The following is a 20,297-nucleotide window of genomic DNA, read 5'->3' on the forward strand; positions in this document are numbered from 1 at the left end:
CAAATTCGTTCTCTGAAGCCAGTATTTTTACCCTGATATAAAACCTGGATAAAATAAAACAATAATATCAGCAAAACTATAGGTCAATTTCTCTGATGGACATAGATGTAAAAATTTTAAAGAGAATTCAAGAACACATTAAAAAGACACTTCATTGTGACCAAATGGACTTCAGTCAAGACAAGATTCATCACCTTACACAAATCTTATAGTGTAATGTTCCATATACATAAACTTGAGAAAGGGCAATCTCAGTAGATGATTAAAGATGTTTGACAATGTTAAACACGCCTTCATGATAAAAGTCTTGGAGAAATTAATACATGGAAGCGAGAGAGATTGTATATAACAAGCACACAGTCAGTAGCATACCAAATGGGAAAAGGAGAGCACTTAATTTAAAAGCATATATGCGACAAGAGTACCCATTCTCCTTTATTTCACTCAATGTAGTACTTAACGTCTTAGAGTACTAAGAGATGGATACAAAATGGATAAAACTGGTAAAGGAAAAATCAAATTGTCTCCATTTACCTTTATACTTAAGAGATCCTACAAACTCTTCCATAAAGCTCATAGGTATAATAAATCCTTCTGTAAAGCTGCAGAAGACAAAGTCCACATAGAAAAAGCTCTAGCTCTCATACATACTGATAATGAACTCAGAGAGAAATGGGAAACATAGTCCATCCCCTAAACCAAAGCAGTGAAAAATGTCTACAATGAAAACTCTAAGTCCCTGAAAAAAGAAATTAGAGAAGACACTAGATATTGACAAGAGTTTGGCAAGATGTTTCCAATCCACTCACAGATTGGAAGAACCAATATTATGGAAATGGCTACATTGCAAAATGTAATTTGCAGATTTAATGCAGACCCAATAGAAATTCCAATGTCTTTCATCATAAAGTTAAAAACAATTGAAGATTCACACAGAAACATGGAAGATCATTAGTATCTAAAGCAATCTTAAGCAGAAAGAACAGAGCTAACAATACATGACCTCAAACTGCAGAGACATCGTGACACTGACAGAATGATACTGGCGCTAACCCAGACATACAGAGCAATGGAGCAGAGAAAGGACCTCGAAACAAACCCACACAGATGTGGCTAGTGCATATTTAATAAGGATTTCAAATAGACTTTGAAGATATAAACTGAGAAAAAAAGCCTATTCAACAAATGGTCCTACGAAAATTGGGTATCCACCTGAAGAAGAATGCTATATATCATACTTGTCATTTCCCCACAAAAACCAATTAAATACATTAGAGGCCTTAATTTAAAAGCTGAAATGCTGAAAGTGTTAGAAGAAAACTTTGAGAATGTGCTTTAGGATGTGAATATAGGTAAGAAATAGGCCTCCAATACTGTCACCATTATGGAAATCAGTATGGACATTTCTACAACCCAAAAAAACAGAACTACCATGTGACCCAGCAGTACCCTCCCTAGGCATAGATACCTAAAGCACTCCAAACCCTACTGTAGCTATATTTACGTATTCATGTGTATTTCTGCACTACTCACATTAGCAAGACAATGAAATCAGCCCGATTGGCTGTCCATCAGCTGATGAATAGATAGTGAAAACATGCAGGAAAATGGATGGACTTGGGAAGCATTACATTACGTCAAATGACTGAGACTTAGAAAGACAAATATTACATATTGTTTCTTATGTGGATGCTGGCTTTTCATGTTTGTGTGTGTGTGTGTGTGTGTGTGTGTGTGTGTGTGTGTGTGTACAGGACCATGAGGGTGGGAGGTAGTAGAAGAAAATCAACAAAAACAAATTTTGTTAAAAATGCTATAATGAAACAGTACTTTGCATGCTAATTAAAATATCTTTTTAATAAAGAGAAATAAACAGGGAAGCATAGAAAAAATGATTTAGTATTTAGAGGACTTGAGGAAATTAAAAAATACATGTAATTTCTTATGGTTGTTAAGATCGAAATGCAGAAAATTACATTGAAATTTCCTACAGATAATCAAATTATTAAACATCATTTGAAAATACTATTCAAATTTTGACTGTCAATATAACTAGGTAATTGTACTCTAGGGAAATTTTCTGTGTACACAATTGGTTTTTACTAATTTTCCTCTGATTTAACAACACATTTTGTGTAAACCATAAAGTTAACAACTCAATAACTTTTGAGTGAGTCTTAAAAATTGAAGTTACTTGACATACTAAAATAAGTGAAAATGCACCAAAATTTTCTTTCATCTTTTACATTATTTCTTGTTTTCAATTCATTATGGTCTTGGTTTGCTAATTGCTTCATTTCAAATACTCTTAAATTTTATAGCTGTTTTGTTTGGCTTTTGAAAAATATAGCTCGCTTCATGTTTCATAATGCTCTGTTGCCTTTTCATTTGAAGAATTTGGATATGTTTATCTTCCATTCTTTATTATATCACGACTTTATCCAATATTCTTGGGGAATTGTTTTAAATTCTGCTATTTCTAAATTTCTGCTATTTCTAAATGCTCTGCTGATCCTAAATTTCTTCATATTTTCTTGGACTTTTTTTTGTGATGTAAGTATGGACGGACAGTGACAGTGTGGTACTGGGAGACCAGCATGGGCAACTGCTGTCACCATCGACCCTGCATCCCAGTGCGGATTTTCTTTTGAAACAAATCTTTATGTTGTGATGTATGGTAATGATTAAATAATTAATAATAAAATTTAATGATAAACCTTATATTAAGTGCTACCTTTGAGGATGTAATTCCACATCGCAATGGTGCATTTGATATACACAGTTGCCTATGTGTCATACATTACGCTATAGATTGAAAGTCCATATAGTGATTATTTCCTGTCAAGATGGGAAGAGGACTTAGGTTTGGGGACTACAAGATATGGGAAGTATACATATGGTCACAGTATTGGGAATTTCCATTTGTTTAGACCCCATAAGTTCATGTTTAGAGATTAAACCACTTGCCTAATAGTCACAGGTTAGAAAATGCTACTTAGACAGCAACAAATCCATTTTAATCTCTTATTAATACAAACTCCTAGTAAAGTCTCCTGTGACCCAGACTGTCTATTACTATATATTTCTTGGTTTTTAGCTTAGAATAAAACTAGCCTAGAATCTCCAAGGCATTCTCTACCTCAGTTATCATCTTAGTGTGGATGTACCAGAACTTTGCCAATGGAAAGAAAGTGATGTGAGACCTGTGCCTTCTAGATACCAACTTTATGGAACAGAGTCATGTGATTCACCGACCCTTCCTCTTTTGTGCTTGCTGATACAGATGTGCTCACAGATGGCCAAGTGGGTGTGCCCATGTGAAAAAAGTCTTCAATAGAGTAAGGAAATTGTATTACTGCTAATGTTGCATTCTCAGAATAAAAAATATTTAAAGCCAATTATTAAACATAAACCAGTTCTCTGGTTTTAAAACTGGATTTTTTTCCTCCATTTTACTGTAAATGTATTGCTTAACTGGGAAAAATGCAAGAACATTAGATAAACAGGAAATTAGTGAAATATTTCCCTTAACTTTAACACCCTTTTATTCACATCATGTGATTTCTCCTCTATTTCCTATTAAATTTATCACAATTAATTGTATTTTTCCAGTTACCATGTTAAGAAATAAATATTTTATTTATTTCTACCTTATTTTAACTGAACATATTGTATTCTATAAAGAGACTGTATTTACTTATCTGGAACTCTTATGATGCTCCCAATTTTGGGGCCGTGAAAACCCATGTAGGTTTAACACTAAATGTGTGACTTTAAAATGTTATTTCTTGGTGTCTCCTTCCTTTCCTGTAAAACAGCTATAATTCTATCACTGTAGTTATACAGAAGATAAAAGGTGTGTGTGTTTCAGAGGTAGGGGAGAAGGAGAGATTTGAATATCAGTTTCTGACTTCAGAAGAACGCTTTGGGCCAGTGATTAGCACAGTTCCCTGTTTAGTAATAAATGCTAAGGCAAGAAGAAAGTTGTAGTTTATATTTCAGCTATGAATAAAGTACCTGCATTTTATTCAATACTTTTTAAGATGACCATTGATCTTTGGGGAAAGCTAATTCAACTTGACATGATAGGAGTTGTATCTTGGTTAATAAAAGTTGGCCCCATGTTAATAATTGGAGGTGGTGTTAGCTTATGGCATGGTGTTCAGTGGACCATCTCATCTCCTGTGATATATAAAAACTCCCATTTTGTGAAGCATCTTTAGTTTTTGAGAGCTAGGTAAGCAATGTGTGGATTGGTTGTTTTCAGCATCACTGAGATTGCATGGCATACATTTGTATAAGAAGGGTATAAATTGGAGTGGTCCTTTAGGGGCCTTTAGGGTGAACAATGCTGTGTTTGTGATCAAAACAATAACTAATAATGTGTGGCTTATATTAAATTAGACTTTTAATTGAAAGGAAAACTAAAATATTTTTTTACAGGGGTGCTGATAGGATAACAAATTTCAAGAAGGCATAGTGAGAGATTTTATTAGAAAAATGAGAGCAATGATTGAAATCTCTAGGGAACAATTAATCTAGAACACTAGCATTATTCAAATATAAGGTGATTGAACATACACCATGCTTTTAAAAGACCATAAGCATTAGTGAACAGAATATAGCATATTTGTTTATGCTTACAGTGTAAATTATGTTTGGGAAAAATGTTTATTTTTCCCATGAAAAGCCACTTTCCAAACAACTTGATTCTATTTGTGAATATTACCAAAATATATATCATGGAAGAATTAGACAGGCCAATCACCCATATAAAATGATGGTTAATAAAGAATATGTCTCTTATCTCTTATTTCTTTAATAAATATTTAGGAATACTGGTCAAAAAGTGTGTGTGTGTATGTATGTATGTATGTATGTATGCATGCATGCATTATTATAGTCCGAGAATGGATATGCACCACGTGTTTCCTTTATAGATCAGTTTCTGATATGTGGTAAACATTCATAATTATTAGGATATATCACAGTAGTTTAATAATGGTTGAGTTTATTAAATGAGTCAGATTTGATGTTTTGTCAGCACTATTTAGTTTTGTTCTTTTTCTCCTCAAATGTATTATATGGATTGGCTCCCTTTTCTCTTTTAGACATAGATCTCAGTTTGGAGGATGCACCCTGCAAACTACCACTTCATTGCCTCTCTCTGTCCCCATCTCTGTTCCTGGTGGAGACAGGGAAGCTTGGCATAGACAAGTTGAGGGATTTCCACTCACTCCATCTCAGTTTTCCCTCCTCGGTTACTTTCCAGTCAAAGTTGTTGAATAATAACATCTTTTAGTTTTCTTCCCACTATTTTAAAAGTTCTTTGCCTCCATGGCTCTGAAAATTATTATGACCATTTTAGACATAAAAGATGAAAAAAAAACTATCCCGCGAGAAATGATTTGTTTCTTCTTTTCTTAATAATTATCCAGCTAATGTCATTCAACTTCCACATGGAATGCTTAAATTTTATCTATAGAAGGGAGCAGCAATTTGAAAACTGCTTAAGTCACTAGAACATGTCAGTTTGTTGGCTGTTTAAATAATCTGTGATTTACTATGAGCCCATTCACTTTGTAGCCCAGCAATATTTTGTTCTCCTCTTGCCCTGTTCTGTTTCAAATGCTATTCTAGTAGCAGCGATCCTTGAAGTGAACATACTGGTGAGAGAATGCAACAGAAACATTCTTGACAAGGTCTTTTGCTCTCTGATCTTTGACAAGCTCTACCTAATACTTCTCAGCAATGTCCACTTGTTTTGGATTACTTTGTCTATCTCAGAGGCATCTGTTGATGGAGGAAAATACAGAAAAAAATTACTAAAGTTTCTGGCAGTCTTAGCAAAGATTTGTTTCAAAGCCAGTTTCTTTCATCAACATTGGAAAACAGATTTGTGTCCTCGTGTAAGCATTTCATTTCTACTCTGGGAGATGGAATATTTAGGCAGAAGGAGATAAGAGGAGCTGCCTTTGGCAGAGGAAAGAGGTTTGAACTTTGGATATTAACTAAGAGGCCACACAAGTAAGGTGAACTTTTCAAAGCTTCTGGAACAATCTGTCTTACAAACAGTTAGGCTGCTAAAAAGTGAAGGTACAGGGTCCAAATTTTTGTGAAAATCTGTATTTTCAAAAATGATGAATCAAACCAAAACAGACATACAAAGTTTAAAAACTTGGCAATTGCATTGTTTCTGGCAGATTCTAATCAACATAACTTTTAATGCCTGAATTTTAAAAATGTGTCCCAAACCCTTGAAACCTAAAGAACTAAATACTTTTGATTTTTAATAACTGTTTGCATAATATTTTGCTAATATAAAAAACAGCAAGTCAGGGACAATTGTCTAAGTCATTCATTTTATTAAGATGATACAAAAAGTTTAATTTACTGGACTACATTTCTTGGTAATATATTCTACCACATGTGAGCATGGTTGCAACAATTTATGTAAAGCAAAAACAAACTACTAAGTAATCATTAAGCAGCAGACAAATACTGAAAAATATTATTTTTTATTTCTCGATGCAAATAATTTTCCTAAAAAACATTTTAAGTAAGTATAATCAGTAAACATTTGAAACTACATATAATGTCAATTGGCCAAAATATAAAAAAATTTCAAATTATTTAAAAGTAAGGTCATTACAGAAAATGCGGACAGGATTAAAAATAATTTTCAGGATTATTCATATTTCCATTACTTTAAAAAGAACACACCTTTTTATTTTTCCTCCCAGACTTGTAGATGCACATCATTGTTTCCACATTGTAAGGATCACATTTATTTTCATTTGTTTAAAGTTGTTATTCTCTTTCCTGATAGTAATATGAATTTCCCTGTTGACTACCAGCTTGCATAAACATTTTTCATATGGTCACAATAGTCATTTTATTTAATAAATTTTCTTCTTAAAGTATTTTACTATTTTAAATCTCCATAAACTATATCTTGTATTTATGATAATTTCTTTAGGATAGATCCTGAAAAGTAAATGGAACACAAAATATTTTAGCAGACATCAACAAAGACAGAATAATACAAGTATAAATTCCAATTGCTTGATGTGCATAAAATTTATGTAAGCGTACAACTCCTTAGAATAGTATGAGAGGGCATAAAAAAATCTTTTAATGATTTCATTGAAGAGATTTAATTTCTATTTTAAACTCTAAGTAGCACACCAAAGGACATTTCCCTGCACAAATTGTCAGAGGGAGTAATGGAAAGGATAAAGAAAGGACCGTGGGGCGTGTTTATTGTTAGTCATATTGTCCTTCTCTCACCTTGTCCAGATTCTTTCTTTCCAATCTAGACTCCCCCCCCCCACTTGAAGTTGAAGATTGTGCAGTCTTTAAGGTACCTCTAGATATTAGTAGTGTAGTGTATTGATAGCTGCCTTGTGATTTTTAAACTTGTTAATCAAAGACACGTCAAAGGAGAACATTTTAAACCTTGAATTATGGAATTTTTCCAGTGTTTTACTTTGTGAGTTTAGAAAATGAAAAAGAGAGTCTTTAAAAAGATCTCCACATCTACTGCAGAAAGAAACTTCTCTGAGGTTTGAGAGGGGCACTAATCAATATAGTAAGTCATTGGGAGTTGGTTAAATACAGACATTCACACAGTGAATAAGAGATAGCAGAGTGCTCAGCTCTATATGGGGTGTATAAACACACACCCCACCATACGGGATCCTTAAGGAAGAAGGGGCAGAAATTGTAAGAGCCAGAGGCAGCAGATGTACATCATATGTACAATTGCATAGATATACATAGAAGCAGTGCTTTCTATGTATATCTATGCAATTGTACATATGAACTCACAGAGGTTGCGACAGTATGCCCAAGACCTTTGCAAGCTCAAGCCAGATCAAATCCCAGCAGAGAGGGAGAGGTGGGCACGACAGTTTTCCCCTGGAGTGGTACATGCAAGCCAACTTGTGTCCATTCCATGACCGCTTGGCCAGAGCAGAGAGCAGTCCAGGAGTGACTTCTGAAGGTTCACTACAGGTATGGTTGTCCGTTCTAACGGTGTAATGACTATCTGCATGAATGTCCCTTATCTAAGATTCTAGAAGGCATGCATCCTGACAGCACATTGATTTTTGGAAATTTTGACTTTCAGAAATGCAAGACAATGAATTTGTGTTATTTTAAGATATTGTATTTTTAGCATTTATTACATTAGTTGTAGAAACTCAGTGCATGTAAAAATTGGTATTTATATTCCCTTCTTAATAAGCATTGCCTTCAATTCCCTTTATTATACATAAAGCTGCTGCGATCAAGATCTTCCATATGCAGAAGCAAGAATTAGATGGTGAAAAGTGCTAAAGAGGAAAAGGAATCATGGATAGGGCCAAGGAGTTCAGAGCAGCCGGGATTCATGTCACTGACACTGGCAATTGCTTAATAACTTGCTTTTTGGAAAGTACAATTAAATGTCTGAGTTATAGATTTAGCCAGATTTCCATGATGTAAATAAGTATACTACAATCAATTTTAAAGTATCAATGTCATGCCACTGACTGACCACAGAACTGTATCAGTTTCTACACATGACTGTGCATGTATATGTGTTTGTACACGTATATTTCTAAGCACACATGTGGATGCACATGCAGAGTTCTTATTTTAAATAATTTCTCTCCTACACTTGTCAGAAGAACTAATGAAATAACATATGCAAGTAAATGGGCTTTTTTTTTTCAGAAGAGGGAATAGTGAATTCAAATTCCTGATGGAGGACAGAGTTTGATGTTTTTGTTGTCTTTTGTGTGTGTCTGAGGGATACTGGTGTGGGATATTTTTGCTGCTTTAACAAAATAGCCCATACTAGGTGGCTTATAAACAACAGAAATTAATAATTCATGGTTCTAGAGGCTGAGAAGTCAGAGATAATCATGTCAGTAAAGTTGAATTATGGTGGTCACCTCCTGATACACAGATGGAGCTTTATAGTTCTGTCTTTGCATTGTGTGAAAGGAAAGACAAGTTTCCAAGGCCTCTCTTGGAAGCACACTCATCCCATTCATAGGAAAGATGTCTATTAGATGTAATCACCTTCCAAAGCTGCCCTCTGACCCCATATCCGACTGGAGATTAGGTGTCAGTGATTAATTTTGTAGAGTTATAAGCTTTTAGAGCATCAGGTATCCAGGAAGCTAATATAGGTGGAGAGGAATCATTTGTTCAATTGGGGGAAATAATATCAGAGAGATATTATAAATATGTATTAAGTATATCTATTTGGGGTTGGACAAACTTGGCCTCACAGGTATGGGAATACTTAAGACAGCTGCAGTATGTTTAGAAGAAAGAACAAAACTTCTCTGTGAGCCCTAGAAATCATGTTTGGCAGGCAGTATTTTCCCTCATGGACAGATTCCCCCAGTCTTTAACATTTATATAAAGAATGTTGTGTTATAAGTCCAAAATGTGTCTCTCATTTTCTGAAGGTGAAATAGTATTTTCATGATGTTGGTTTTACTGTGTGCTGCTTTACACAAACTTGTAGGCTGTAAATGATCTAAATCCCTTAGCAATATTCTAAGCTAACAACAACAACAACAACAGTACCAACAACAAAGGGTTCATAAAAGATCCCACATTCCAACTTTGCAGTTCTAGGACTTAGCTGACTTATCGATTACTGATAATTCCCTCCTGATAGCTTTATACCAACCAATCACCTACAGCTTAAGGAATAAAAAAATAAATCATCACCAACATAAATGCCTTCCAATCATACAATGACAATAGCCATTTAAAAGTTGTTCAAAATAAGTTACTTTTTATCACTCCCATTTTCTTTGCTAACATTGACAAAAAATCTGCTCCTTCAACTTGACAAAATATTAACTTAGTATTTAATCAAACTTAAATCTTTTGATTTGCAAATCTATTTCATACCTGGATAAATTGGTGTTTGTTTTTATTGTAACATTGCTTATAACTTCTTGGTTGAGATAAATCAATCCAGGAACTTCATTCTCTTTTTCCCTTTGAAGCTAAGGGAAGGGATTGTGGGAAAAGAATGATGCACTATGACTTAAATATCAACTTTTTGTGTAAAATGAATAGAAACATGTTGAGGCACAGTCTGGGGGTGGTATAATAATCTAGGTGAGCCATGATAGTGATATGGCCAAGAGTGGTAGCAGGAGACATGGGGAGGAGTGGTCTGCTAGTGTTAGTCAGGGCTGATCCATTTGAGGGCATTGAATGTAAGATGTGACAAAAAGGGGCTGGAGAGATGACTCTAGTGAAGAGCACTGACTTGTCTTCCAGAAGACTTGGGTTCAATTCCCAGCACCCTGTTCCAGGCATCTGGCACCTTCACACTGACATTCATGCAGGCAAAACTCCAGTGTTCATAAAATAAAAATTAATTATTTAAAAATGTGATAAGTAAAAGAGGCAAAGCAGATCATAAGAGTTTGCATGCATAATTTGCAAAGACGAGAGTGTCATCATCTGTGACAGGAAAGAGGGAGGAGAGGTCAGGACTGGAGTATAGGGAGAGATCAAGAGCTAATTTTGATCATGTGACATCTAAGAACTTTTAGAGGATGAAGCCTGTGAACTGAGAACGGATGCCTGAAATTCAGAGGAGAAAATCCACAGATGTTTTTAACTCATTTTAAAGTTATCCTGGATGAGATCACATCCAAGATAAAACAGAATTGTGTGAGATAAAACACAGAATTGTGTGGACTGCGATTTGGAGATCAAGGAGATGAGGAGGAAACAGAAATGGAGACAAAGAGAGCCTCAGGTAATAATAAAACCAAGAGAATTATACCCAATTAAGGGAAATGTTTTCTTGGTGAAAACAACCATAAAACCTAATAATCATGTCTGGCTGGTCATGTAAGTGGGGCCCGAGAATTAACAATTGGTTGTTTTAATAAAAATAATTTTCACAAAGAGAGGAAACACAGACGATATTGTTATAGCTTCAAAAGAGAATGGGGAAAAAGTGTCAACAATTATTTTCGCCAATTGTTTCCAGGTTTTCTTTAAAGTACAATGGTTGATAGTAGAGGCAAGTTCAGGCTTTCAAAAGACACACCTGAGAGAGGGAAATATCTAAAAAATATAAGGAACTCAAAAAAAAAAAACCCTGGCTATCAAGAAAAAAATAACCAAATTAAAAATTGGTGTACGGATCCAAATAGAGAATTCTCAAAAGAGGAAGCATGAATGGCGGAGAAGCACTTAAGTAAATGTTCAGCATCCTTAGCCACCAGGGAAATGAAAATCATGACCATCAGCGACATGATCCATGGAGCTCCAAGAATGAGAACTTGGTTCAGTATGACTTAGCCAGGCTCATTCAGACTTCTAGAATCTGATGACAAGTAGTTTATTTTTTATATATTTAAACACAGTAAAGCTTTGGGAAAAAAATTTCCACCTGACAGTTACTACAACATCTAAACTCCTTTGCAAAGTACATCTCTTTCGCAAAGCACCTATGAACTTTTCTCCAAGAATGGGTTCTGTTGACTGAGAAACAGTGCTTAGGACAGGGGCCTAGGGAGGAAGGGTTTGTAATAAGCAGAATAGCAAACTCTTTTGCAAAGTACATGGGCCCTCTTTCATAAAGATTGTTTTTATTGGCTGAGAAGCAATACTCAGGAGTCTGGGGGATTCTGGTGAAGGCTGCTGGCTCCATAGAGTAGCAAAAAGATACCCAGGTTATTAACCAATATCTATTCCACCCTTCCACATGAACAGGTGTCAATATCTTTTCCTAAATAAAAAGGCATGCATGTTTAACAATTCTGGTTTCTCTAGTTCTGTCTGTGAGCACGTGGACCTTTTGTCCCTCTACAGGTCAGAATGGCTAAGATCCACAAAACAAGAACAGCTCATGCTGGTGATGATGTGGAGTAAGGAGAACACTCATCCATTGCTGGTGGGACTGAAAACTTGTACAGCCACTCTGGAAAGCAGTGTGGTTGTTTCTTAGGAATGTGGGAACGGATCAACTTCAAGATCCAGTATACCACTCTTGGGCATATACCCAAAGGCTGCTTCCTCCCAACACAGAGGCACTTGCTCAACAAATTTATTGCTGCTCTATTCAGAATATCCAGAAAGAGGACAACCTAGATGTCCGTAAACAGATGAATGAATAAACAAAATGTGGTACATTTACACAATGAAATATTACTTAGCTATTAAAAATAAATCATGAAAATTTTAGGTAAATGGATTGTATTAGAAAAATAAGTCATCCTGAGTGAGATAACCCAGAACGAAAAAGATAAATATTGTATGCATTCTCTTATATATATATTTAGAAGCTAAGTATTCAGTAAGTAGGCTACAATCCACACAACCACAGAGGTTAAGTATATAGTAAGGGACTGGGGTGAAGGATTGGCTACCCTAGGAAAGAGGAACAGAATAGTTATGGATGGATGAGTGGAGGACTAGAATGGGAGGATCAAATAGGGGGAAGATGGGAAAGGGGGGATCTAGGGAGGGAATACAGGGAGGGACAGCTAAAACTAAGGGCTATTTGAGAGTACTATGGAAACAATACAGTAGAAGCTTCCTAAAATATACACATATAGGAAGATGATCCAAAAGGAATACTCAAAGAACAGCAGAGACTGAACCCAACTGGACAGCTCTCATAATCAAATGAAGCCTCCAGTTCTGGGAATGCCTTACATCTAATCAACTGTTGGCCAAAGAGGTCCCATGGGAACACCCAAACAACCAGGAAATTGCCAAGGCTGCTGGCTGTTCTCCACAAACTGATGGTAAGGCCCTATTTCTGAAGATAACACCCACATAACCCACACAATGCATTAAACATGAGAAGTTGAGCTGATACCTAACTAGATCCTTCATCTCTATAGCCTAGCGTTCATGGTGTTGGAAGAAAGGTAAACATCAACCCAGCTACCAACTCTTTAGTCTGCAAAGATGATCTGCCTGCAAGTCTAGTGCCAGGATGACAAAGCTCGTGGGCGTAACCAACAACTAACTGATTAGACTTAAGACCCGTGAGACACAACCCATCCCCAACATTGCCTGGGTGTCAAAGAACCCGAGATCAGACAGGCCGGGGACCTAAAGGAAAACCAAACACTACTGTTCTGCTAAAGGAACATTGCCATAAAGTAACCCCTAATGACATTCTGTTATACTCATAGACCAGTACCTTTCTCAGTCATCCCCAGAGAAGCTTCCTCCTACAGTACATAGAAACAAATACAGAGCCTCACAGCTGCACAATCTGCAGAGTGTGAGAGATCTTGGAACACTCAGTCCTAAAATGGGAATGTCTCCATCAAATCCCTCCATTTCCCAGGAACTCCAGAGGAAAGGAAGTAGAAATTTCGCAAGTCAGAGAGGATTGGGGATAGCAAGGAAATAAGGCTTTTGAAATACAGCAGGAGTAAGCACTTACGAACTCACAGAAACTAACAGCATGCACAGGGCCACCATGAGTCTGTGTCAGATGGAGTACCAGCACTGAGAGAAGTGGTCACAACTCCCCATCCCTAACCTAGAAGCTATTTCCAATTGATAGTCAGTTGAAAATGAAAAAAAATTAGTTTTCTCTAACAGTGTTTTAATGGGGATACAAACCACTATTAAGGGCCTGCCCAGGCTCAGCAGTAGGTGGCCAACACAACAAGAATTTAATGGCATTTTTGGAGATTCTTTGTCTCGTAGTGTTTTGTCAGGACATTTAAAAACAATCAAACAAACCTTACTGGTCCTTAGCATACATATTATGGCTTCCACTTTTGTGTTTTTATGGGATTTCTGTGTGTGCGAATGTGTCTATCTCTGCATCTATATGCCTTTTTTGTGCCTTTCTTTTGCTCTCTTTCTTCTGTTTTGTCCTCCCCTGATTGGTTTTGTTTTATATTATTTTATTACTATTCTTTAGATTCCTGTTTGTTTTCTAAGGAGAGACAGAAAGGGAGTAGATTTAGATAGGTGGAGAAAGATCTTGGAGGAATTGGGGGAGGGGAAATTGTAATCAGAATATATTTCATAAAAAAATCTATTTCCAACAAAAGAAAAAATAACGCATATTTAAAAGTTACAGGGAAGTTAAGGAAGGGAGCCTCAAAAGGGCGGCCATTTGTTAAAGAAAAAAAAAGTGATGTGAGAAAAATCACGTACAAAGTCAAATGCCATTATGTAAAGGTGTAAGTTATTTGCTGTTTAGTATCAGAACATTTTGTGAGTAAGGTATTAGGTCTTAAGGAATTCTGATAAAAACACAAAACTTCTTTCATTTACTTTCTAGTCCACTGGAATCCAGCTGCTCCATGGAGAGCTTGGAAAAGCATGGCATGAAGCTCTTGTTGGGCATATCAACTAACGTCACCATCTCCTATCCTTTCTAGAAAACCAAGGGTGGAACTACATAGAGGATTGCAACAGAAAAACAGCAAAGCATATACCCCGGCGCCTTTAAGATGTGGGAGCGCGGGACACACCCTTGGCCCGGGATTCCCTCCAGCCGGCGCTTCCGGGGCGGTGGGCGTGGCTTTCTGTGACGTCACTGCCGTGCGCCCAAACGCGCTGGCGGGCGGCAGATTCAAACCGAGGGCGCCGGGGTCTGCGGAGCGGAGTCGTCATCTCGTCCTGGGTGAGGTTTCCTCCTGAGTTCCTCTGCCGGGGAGCCGTGCAACGAGCGCGGGGTGAGCCCGGACTGCGGCGAGTGCCGTGGACCCGCCGCGAAGATGGCCGTCTCCACCACCGTCTCGAAGCGGATCAAGCGCAAGGCGCCCCGCGCCTTCCTCAGGCGCACCTTCAAGCGGAAGAAGCCGCACCTCCGTCTGGAGACGGACTGCGACCTCCTGGTGAGTCCGGCTGTGCTGGCCGGGGAGTGAGGAGCCAGGCCTGGGACACGGCCCGGCCTGCGTCTCTTCGTGTCCTCGGCCCCCGGTAGCTATGATGGGCCCGGGACCCCGGGGACCGCGGAAGGCCCGGGGCTTCTTAAGGGAAGCCCTGCTCCTTATTGTTTCCAGGACTAGCGATTCAGAACTGTCCGGGATCGTGATTAGTTTACTTGACAAGGATATATATATATCCTTCTATCGTCTAAAAACAGATTTGGCTTCCTGCTTCCTCTAACCCCTTTATGAGGGTACTGAATACGTTTCACTGTCGCTGCTGCACTAGGTCCTTTACTGAAGGTCTGGGATTCAAAAGTGAGCCTGTACTTGGGGAATGCATTTTCCTAGGCAGGTGATAGAGCACTCTTCAAGTTTTTAACCTTTCAAGACTGTTGTTTATCAGACTCATACTTACCCGAAATAAAACGCCTTCCGATCCTTGGCCCCAGTCAAGCAACTAACTGTATGTTTCTGTCTCCCAAGTAAATTCAGTTTGGCAACATGATGCCCCCAGGTTGAACCACAGGAGCACTGCCTTTTCCTCTGTTCTGAAAATGCATGCCTCTTTTCCAGATGGAGGTGCAGAATTGGAGTTATTCTCCTTGCAAGGTTTCTGTTTTCTTTGCTTTGAGACAGAACTTCACTTTGTAGCGCGCTGGCCGGCCTGGAACTCACTATGTAGACGAGGCTGGTCTTGAACTCAGAGATCTACCTGACTTTGCTTCTCAGGGCCGGGATTAAAGCTGTAGGCCACCCTTGCTTTAAGTTTTATTTAAAAATCATTTTTATTTATGTGTATTTGTGAGGGAAGGTAATGTGTGTGGGTGCCTGTAGAAGCCAAAAGAAGTTAGATCCCTTGTATGTTGAGTTACAGGTGGTTGTGGGCTGCCTGATAGTGGATTCTAAGGATTCAGGTCAGCCAGAAGAGCAGCAAATGCTCTTAAGCACTGAGCCATGTCGCCAGATACTGTTTTTCTTGACTATTATAAAATTGTCTACTTTTTCCTTTTTTGGTCTCTACGGAGATATGGACCTAAAAGATATTGAAAGACCCCCGAAGGCAGTCTTCCCTCAGGAGAGACCCTCGCCTCCAAGGAAGACACCGAGACCACGAATCAGATGCAAACAGCAAGAGGCTTTATTCAGGAACACGGGTACCCGGGGCGACACAGACTCTCGAGAAGCTCAAGGGACTGGCGCGCCCACGGGCTGGAGCAGAGGGTTTTTATAGGGTAGGGCACGGGTACAGAAACAAGAAGCCTGGTTACAGGGTTTTGATTGGAGGATGCAAATGAGGCCTGCTCTGATTGGATGATTCAAGTGAGGCCAGGTTCAAACCCAGGACAGCTCGTGGTTTCTCCCCGAGCCTGCCCACGCCTTTGTCTAGGGTACAGGGTGTTTTTCTGACCTTTAACTGAGCTCCTCAGTGCCTCTCAGGCTTTATTCAAGAACAGCTAAACTAAGTTATGTTAGGCGGGGAGGCTGAGGGTCTTTCAATATAAATATATCTCCCACAGCGGGGCGGGGGTGGATAATACTTCTGCTGTCACATGTTCGTATTTTCCTTTCTCATATTCTGTTAGAAAAGGTAACATTGTTTTTGTTGTTGTTGTTGTTTGTTTGTTTGTTTTCCTACTCCTGACTCTTTGGTGACGGCTAAAATAGCGTAAGTGAGCTTCCCTTGGAATACACTTTCCAGAGTTTATTCTGTTTTAGCTGGAGTTTAATACAGAAGGAAATCTGCCCAACTAGGGATATCCAGGAGACCACTCACTGATGCGAAGGGGTGGCAGACTTTTCTCAAGTAGTCAGTTTCCTTCCAACACCACTGTTTTCTGTCCCGGAGTGACCTGTGGTTCTGTGGACTCTATGGTGGGACACTCGAGGTGTCAGGGGAAAGAAGCAGAGTTGAAACACAAGTCTTTGTAGGGGTGGGAGAAGGGAAGTTCCTTTGGCCATTTGTTGCTCCCAGGTGACATTTTTGTCTTCAGTGATTTTTGTTAAACAGTTCCTGTTTAGTCTTTTGTTAATTGATGCCATTTCCCTGCTTATAGTTTTCTGCTCTCCATTAACTTCATAATCTTACCCAATAAAGTATTCCACGTCATCCACAAAGTTCTTTCCATTTAAAGCAGTATATTTTATTCTTTTTTCTGAACACTATACCAGTTAGTTATTGAGATGCTAACATACCAGTTAGTAATTGAGATGCTAACATACCAGTTAGTTAATTGAGATGCTAACACTATTCCCGATGTTGTTTCATTTTTGATGTTATCTCCTAGCATAGTGTGTAGCTTTATGGGGTGGTTGTCCTATTAGTCTGGGAATTAGAATCAGGAGGCTTTTGTCTTCTTTATGTTTAGCACAGTGCCCTGAATCTTCTGAGTCAAGTTATTGTTTTACTTATTTACTTGATAACTCATGTAAATAATAAAAGAAATGAAATTGTGAAAGGTACTTTTTAACTGATTGTGAGTAGTGCCCTCACACGTGTGGGAGAAGCTGTGGGTGAGAAAGTTCTGGGTAATAAATTTCCTAAAGAGCCGTCATTTGTACTGTATATAACAAATGTATGTTAAAAGGGGATCATATATATTTAATTTATGTATTATCTAATGATACATATGCTTTGCTTTTAAAGATTCATTTGAATTGCTTACTCTTTGTTCATCGATTGGCAGAAGAGTCCAGGATAAATGCTTGTGAAAGTAAATCTAGAGTTATCAAAAAGGATCATATACTGGCTGCAGCAAAGGTAAAACGTAAATTCTGTCTTTAAGCAACTTAACTTTAAAAATACTACCGTGATTATTGTCTTTGTCTGACGTAAATACTTGTTAAAGATTTTTTATTTTGAAATACCTGTAGCCTAACATAGTGCAAGAAGAGGTGAATCATAGTTGAAGTCAGGAAAGATTATGAGAAATGTACCAGTAAGGAAGATTGTTGAATTTTGTTTAACAATATTTTGGAAATGTATTTAAATACACAACATATTCAGCATTTTTTAAACTTGTTAAGCACATGATTTTATAGTTCTCATATTAATATCACTTTGCACAGAGCAGTGCTAGCCTGGGTTACAGACCTGCTTGTGATAGCTAAGTTATCATCTCTGCCCCAGCAATTTTATGGGACTTTTTAATCTTCTTCGATGAGAAACACCACAACTGTTAAAGTCCAAATAAGTATTTTTATGAAAGTAATGCAATGATTAAAAGCATGAAAAGTATATGTGAGTGTTTTAAATTTAGACCTTTGTTTTTTCTAATTTTTTATTGCCTTTATTATGCACCCATGTATGTACGTGTGTGTGTGTGTGTGTGTGTGTGTGTGTGTGTGTACACATGAAAGTGTGTGCATTTGTCTCAGCATACCTGTGGAGGTCAGGGCAGCTTTTGGCAATTGGTTCTCTCCACCATGTGGGGTCAAACTCAGGCTGTCCAACTTAGCACTTAGTGTCTGTGCCCACTGAGCCAACCCATGGGGCCTGAGGCCATTTTTCTTTTTAAACTGTATAGCTAAATTCTTATAAACATTTATTTTAATTTTTATTTATTTTTTGGAGATAATTTAGGCCTCATCCTTCCAGCATTTTTACAACTAAATATTTCCCTTTGTCTTATTTTTGCAATGTTTTATGCTTTGAAAATTTTATATGAAGTTATTCAGTGTAAGATGACCAGTCTTTACCTCTAGCAGACATAATTCCAGCTCCATTGTGAGACTTTTACATTGCAATGGATTTATACTATTTGATACTACTTTACAGGTTTTTTTTTTTTTTTTTTTTAACACCCTAGACCATAAATTTGTTTGGAGGGAAAGAAAACAAAAAACCTAAAACCTGGTTTGAAATCAACAGTTTTGATACTTGGATTGTAATTGGCAAGGTTCAGGAATGAAGTGACTCAGAAACCAGGTGTGATAATCTAGGGAGGTTTCACATCCATTGAGAGAAGTAAACAGGAAATCTAGGCCACTTATACTGCGGCTCAATAATTTTTTATTTTCCATTGGTGCAATATATATCTTCATTTCCTCTCTTACAGGTAATTCTGAAGAAGAGCAGAGGTTAGAAGTCAACACATGTTTAAGAATTATATGATGTGTTAATTTAAGTGGCAACAGATCATTAAGACATTTTGTATATATTAGTTTATATGGTGGATTATTAAAACTGACTGTATGAGCAACGTGTGTATTTTACTTTTTTTTTTAGGAATTATGTTTTATTCATTGTAAATGGCTTCTTAATTTTCTTCTCTGTCTGCTATTGTGCTTAGTATATCCGAAATAAAATTATACTGTATTAAATAGATTTATACTCCTTAAACTTAAGCTTGTGTCTTTGGATTTAGCCAGAATTATTCAGTGAGTTTAATTTCTGAGAGAAAGCAGTATACATTAAAATCTAGATACATTTTAAGTATGTTAATTTTTGATGCATTTACAAAGCATTTCTGTCTAATTTTGTGTTACACTATAGTAACAGTAAATTTTCTCAACGAGAAGATTGTAAGCACTAAGCAAAGTTTTTACAAACCTGTTTCCTTCTATAAACCACAAACAAGAAGTTCTAAAGCAAGCTGACCTACTTTCTTCAAATCATGGACTTTAGTAGATAAGATATTTCCCCACAGCAGTCATTTAGAAGCTTATTGTTTATTATTTAATATTTACTTGTAAATTTTTATTCTGAGATAATTACAGATTGTGTATGAAGTTGCAAAGCTAATATAAACATATACTCTATACTAGATACCCAGTTTCTTCAGTGGTTACATCTAACATAGTGTAATATATGCAAAAGCAGGAATTTGGTAATTGGTATATATGTAGTTCCATGTTATTTTATCATGTGTACAGGTTCATGTAATTGCTACAGCCAGTATATAGAACTACTTCAGTACCACAGAGGTCTTCTTGATCCAGTTACCATGTCCTATACTGGACTACCACCCCTAACCAACTAGTCTCAGCTTTATAGGTTTGTCACCGAGAATGCTATATAAGTAGAAGCATGCAAGAAATAACCTTTGGAGTTTTTTTTTTTTGTTTGTTTGTTTGTTTGTTTGTTTTTAACCCCACTCAGTGTACTATCCTTATGATCTATTCAAGTCATAGTATGTTGTATGTGTTTACTGCTGAATGGTCTGGATGCCCCATACTTTGTATAGCTGTTTACTTATTGAAGCACATTTTGATATGTCTAATTTGGGGATTACTATAATTAAAATTTCTTTGAACAGTTGTAAACATTTTTTAAATGTGTATGAGTTTTCATTTTCTTCTGGGAAAAACACTTAGATGTTTGATTGATGGGTCAAATGGCAAGTGTATGTTTAACTTCAAAAAACAAAGAAACTAAATAAACAATGGTAGAATGATCACACTATTTTACAT

At 37.1% G+C, this 20,297-nt stretch overlaps 1 protein-coding gene across 1 annotated transcript; it reads left to right on the forward strand.

The window, feature by feature from the left end:
* The first annotated feature begins 14,568 nt into the window (after nt 1–14,568).
* Cenpw (centromere protein W) lies at nt 14,569–19,950 on the forward strand. The gene is made up of 3 exons (XM_059273004.1): nt 14,569–14,852; nt 17,533–17,646; nt 18,944–19,950. Exons 1-3 carry the CDS (start codon nt 14,733–14,735, stop codon nt 18,968–18,970), a joined length of 261 nt encoding a protein of 86 aa, XP_059128987.1. The 5' UTR covers nt 14,569–14,732; the 3' UTR covers nt 18,971–19,950.
* Nucleotides 19,951–20,297: the final 347 nt, after the last annotated feature.

This window comes from Peromyscus eremicus, chromosome 8b, assembly GCF_949786415.1.
Source record: "Peromyscus eremicus chromosome 8b, PerEre_H2_v1, whole genome shotgun sequence".
NCBI lineage: Eukaryota > Metazoa > Chordata > Mammalia > Rodentia > Cricetidae > Peromyscus > Peromyscus eremicus.

Bases quoted from the DNA above. Each gene is read 5' to 3' on its own strand.
- Cenpw (XM_059273004.1), top strand. From the start codon at position 14,733: ATGGCCGTCTCCACCACCGTCTCGAAGCGGATCAAGCGCAAGGCGCCC. The intron at 14,853-17,532 runs GTGAGTCCGGCT...TTGCTTTTAAAG, and splicing joins AGACGGACTGCGACCTCCTG to ATTCATTTGAATTGCTTACT. The intron at 17,647-18,943 runs GTAAAACGTAAA...CCTCTCTTACAG, and splicing joins ATATACTGGCTGCAGCAAAG to GTAATTCTGAAGAAGAGCAG.